Source organism: Neomonachus schauinslandi, unplaced genomic scaffold, assembly GCF_002201575.2.
Source record: "Neomonachus schauinslandi unplaced genomic scaffold, ASM220157v2 HiC_scaffold_2011, whole genome shotgun sequence".
Classification (NCBI taxonomy): Eukaryota; Metazoa; Chordata; class Mammalia; order Carnivora; family Phocidae; genus Neomonachus; species Neomonachus schauinslandi.
The window spans coordinates 2,362-6,140 of NW_025410701.1; the positions used below are offsets into that span (position 1 = coordinate 2,362).

The window sequence follows — 3,779 nt, forward strand, 5'->3', positions numbered from 1 at the left end:
CCTTCGGGCCCTCCCCCCGCGCCCCCGTCGCCCCCTGGCCCCAAACCTTGTGCGCATGCGTCCCCCAGGCCCGCGGGCTCTCAAAGGCGCACGCTGCCAGCCCTGGGCGCCAGAGCTCCATCTACCGGGCCGCTTGTGGGAGCCGCGTGCTTGCCCCCCGCCCCGTTCCTTCTTTCCGCGGCTCGGGTCCACGGCCCCATGGAGAGCGAGGCGGGGTCAGGTGAAGGCGGGGCTGCCGCGGAACCATGGACCACCTTGGTCCGCGGAGGGGGCCGTGAGGAGGCGGGGGCGAGCAGAGAGTCAGGCGCCTGGGGGGAGGCGGGGGCGTCGCCGGCACTAGGGACGGGGGGGATGGCGGCAGAGGCTGTGCGGGAGGCTGAGGCCCCGCGGGGCAGAGACGAGGCCGGCCCGGGGCAGGAGTTGGTCATCGTGGTGGGGGATATCATGGCGGTGGTGGTGGTCGTGGCCGTGGAAGATGAAGTGCCGGCGCAAGCAGAGCAGGACGAGCGGCTGCAGGAGCTGCCGCAAGAAGAGCCAGTGCTGGGTCCCGAGTCGGCCGGGGCGCCACTTGCCGCGCTGGAGGTTGTTCAGTTAGCGCTCGCCTCTGTGGATGCCCAAGCGACCAGGGCCCGCTTGCGGCTCGAGCGCAGGATGAATCAGAAGCGGAGTTCTCACCTGGCTCGACGGAGGGCCATCATCCAGTGCATCCCTGGCTTCTGGGCCCAGGCCGTATCCTTCCTCTTGCTGGTGGGGCGTGGCTGCTGTGGAGGAGCGCCGGGAGGAGGGCAGCAGCAGAGCCACGGCCACGGCCAGGGCCACGAGCGCTGGGGGGCAGGGCCGTTCTCCCCCGCTCCCCTGGGTGGCGTTGAGCCCCTGTGCCCTCGAATGCACAGCACAGGAGGGCAGGGCGGGGCGGGGATGAGAACACAGGGCTTGAGAGCTGTGCGGACCATGTCTGAGCACAAGCTGCGCGTAAAAGCTTTGGGGCTGCAGCAGTCCCAAGGGTCTGGCCGGCTTCAGGAAGCACGGCTCCGGACTCCTCGACACCTAGTGTAGCCCAACGCACACCGTTGGCTCAGAGCAGATACTGGACGGGAACGTTTGCTGGGTCCATGGGGCAGATTGAGAGGCTGCCCGCCCCCTTCCCTGTCCTTCGGAGCCGCTGCGGTTTTCCAACGTTCAGGGCAGACCCAGAATCTCATCCGCACGCTGGTTGCAAGGTCAGTCAGCGGGCCACCACGCTCCAGCAGACCGCAGGAACCCAGACATGGCGCTGCAGGGGTGCTGCAAAGTCTGTCTGCACAGGCCCTGCGCAGCCAGGCCGAGGCCCCAGGCCCAGGCACCTACACACACCTTCCCTCCCTGCCTTTCTCTCCCCCTGTTTGTCCTCGTGCGACCTCTCCCCCTCTCCTCTCTGCCTTCCCTCTCTGTCCCTTCCTCCCCGTGTGGGGTCTCTCTGTCCCTCTCTCTCTCTGCTTCTTTGCCTTCTGCCGCCACCTTCCCCCTTTCCCTCCCTCTCTCTCCGACTCTGCCAGGACCACCCTTTGCGCCGTTGGTGCGCAGCCATGCTCCATGTGAGACGAGAGGCCCCTTTCTGGGCACAGGAGGCCCCTCGAGGGCACAGGGCTTCAGGCCAACACACAAGCACACACAGCCGTGAGGGTGGGGTGGAGCACACCCAGCCATGCAAAGCAGTGACTGCCTGCAGGCCACACTCACAGGCCAGGGGCACGTGGGAACGGGGAGCAATCAGGCCCTTGGCCTTGGCCCCACCTCGGCGATCCTGTTAGGCCTTGGGCAGCTGGGGTCACCCAACCAGTTGAAGAAGGTAAGCGTGGTGGTGTCGTGCCTGCGGCTGGCAGCTCCTCGTTCATAGTCCCAGAACCACCGGACTGGAGTGGAACGAGATGCCCTATGTCCTGCAGGAAGGGAAAACTTCGGAGAGGTTCTCCACGGCCTAGGACCCACGCCCTCTCGCCCTCTCTCCCTCTCAACCTCCCAAACTCTCTGCTTCCTGGGCCGGGTCCCGCCCCCGTCCTGCACCGACCCCTCGCGCACCTGTCGGGCGCAGGTAGCCTCAGAGGTGCTGGAAGCCAAGGCACTCCCCACGGTTGAGCAGGTGGGAAGAAAGGGCAGGAGCTGAGGACGTTGGGGGGGCGGTGGTGCCTGGTGGTTCTGCACATGCGCTGCTCGGGTCCCTTGCTCTCAGCCGGGAAGGGCTGGCTTGCTCCTGCCTCTCTTCCTCCTCGACGGCGAGGCTCCTTGACCCAAGGCAGATCCTGAATCACCCCGAGATATCAGCCGTGTTGGGTGAGCAGGACAGAGACCTGCTCAGCTACATGACCAATTTGGAGGTCAGTCCTGGGAGACGGAGGCTGGGGGAGGCCCGGTGGCCGTGGGGTTTGAGCAGGACGAGGCCCGGCAACGCTGTTCAGTGCCGCAGCCAGGCAAGCAGTTCGGGACACCTAGAGGACACGTTGCCCCTTCCCCTCCTCTTCCTTCTGCGGGGCAGGTGGAGGAACTGAGCCGTCCCAGGTACCGCTGCAGGTTGATGTTTTTCTTTGGGAGCAACCCCTACTTCCAGAACAAAGTGATCGTTAAGGAGTATCACCTTAGCATTGCCGGTAGGAGTGGGCTTGAGCTTCGAGGATGCCGGGGGCGGGCAGGGGTGCACTTGGGAGTGGGAGGGTGGTGCGAGGGGGGGGGGAGGTGCAGGGCGGGGGGGTCCGGCCCAGGATGGAGACAGTTTGGCAGGTTGAGAGGGCGAGAGGGTGTGGATTCTAGGCCGTGGAGAACCTCTCCTAAGTTTTCCCTTCCTGCAGGATATAGGGCATTTCGTTCCACTCCAGTCCGGTGGTTCTGGGACTATGAACGAGGAGCTGCCAGCCGCAGGCATGACACCAGCAGCCTTAACTTCTTCAACTGGTTGTGTGACCCCAGCTACCCAGGGTCTAAGAGGATCACTGAGGTGGGGCCCCCCACGGCCTTCGTCAGCAGGGGTGACGCACGAGTGCCAGGTTCTTGGACACGGGGCCCGGGCACCGTGCTCACCTGGCCTGTTTCCCCTACTAGGTGGTCATCGAGGACCTGTGGCCCAATCCCCTGCTTTACTACCCGAGGCAGGAAGGCAGCCGAAGGGAATGAACTGAGAGGAGGGCCTGTCGGTGAGGAGCCAGGGGGGCTGGGTCCTGACATGTGTGTGGAAGGTGCTGGGGAACAGGCAGGTTAGCGGCGGGGAAACTGAGGCTCAGAGGAGCCTGGGGCCCAGCTTGCCCGGGGAGCGGGTGGCAGGGTGAGAAGGGAACCTTGGGGAACTCGGAGCGCATATCCAGCGGGGTGCTTCCACGCGGGAAAGTTCAGACCTGACAGGTTGTCAGCCAGAACGTCCCAGGTCAGTCTAGAGAAGCAAGGCTTCTCCCCCCCCGGTTCTCTCAACCATCACCCGTGCCCTTCAGCCCCTCTCTCAGGCCTCCTGCCACTCGTTCAGCTGGGGATGGCCCACCAATCTTTGGGAGAGTGGTTCCCTTGTCCATCCCGCTCCTGTGCCGAGAATCCCTGACTTCCCTCGGTGTTCCCGACCAGCCCGTGAACTCCCACAGCCCCACGGCCCTTCTTGGCAATGGCACTGGGCCTTGTGCAGGAGGCTCGTGAGGCCCTAGGTGAGGAGGAAGAGGGATCCCACCAGCACAGGGGCCACTCTCAACACCGCCTTGGCTATCCTTGGCTATCTGCAGTTTCACAAATCCCTGACGTGTGTGTGTGTGTGTGTGTGTGTGTGT

At 65.0% G+C, this 3,779-nt stretch overlaps 1 protein-coding gene across 1 annotated transcript; it reads left to right on the forward strand.

The window, feature by feature from the left end:
• The first annotated feature begins 351 nt into the window (after positions 1-351).
• LOC123323893 (testis-specific Y-encoded protein 1-like) lies at positions 352-3,144 on the forward strand. Its single transcript, XM_044912423.1, has 5 exons — positions 352-729; positions 2,277-2,354; positions 2,513-2,624; positions 2,823-2,968; positions 3,073-3,144. Exons 1-5 carry the CDS (start codon positions 352-354, stop codon positions 3,142-3,144), a joined length of 786 nt encoding a protein of 261 aa, XP_044768358.1.
• The last annotated feature ends 635 nt before the right edge of the window (positions 3,145-3,779 follow it).

Excerpts from the sequence above, each read along its gene's own strand:
- LOC123323893 (XM_044912423.1), top strand. The coding sequence starts at position 352 with ATGGCGGCAGAGGCTGTGCGGGAGGCTGAGGCCCCGCGGGGCAGAGAC. Across the intron at positions 2,625-2,822 it reads GTATCACCTTAGCATTGCCG|GATATAGGGCATTTCGTTCC; the intron begins GTAGGAGTGGGC and ends CCCTTCCTGCAG. Across the intron at positions 2,969-3,072 it reads GGTCTAAGAGGATCACTGAG|GTGGTCATCGAGGACCTGTG; the intron begins GTGGGGCCCCCC and ends TTCCCCTACTAG.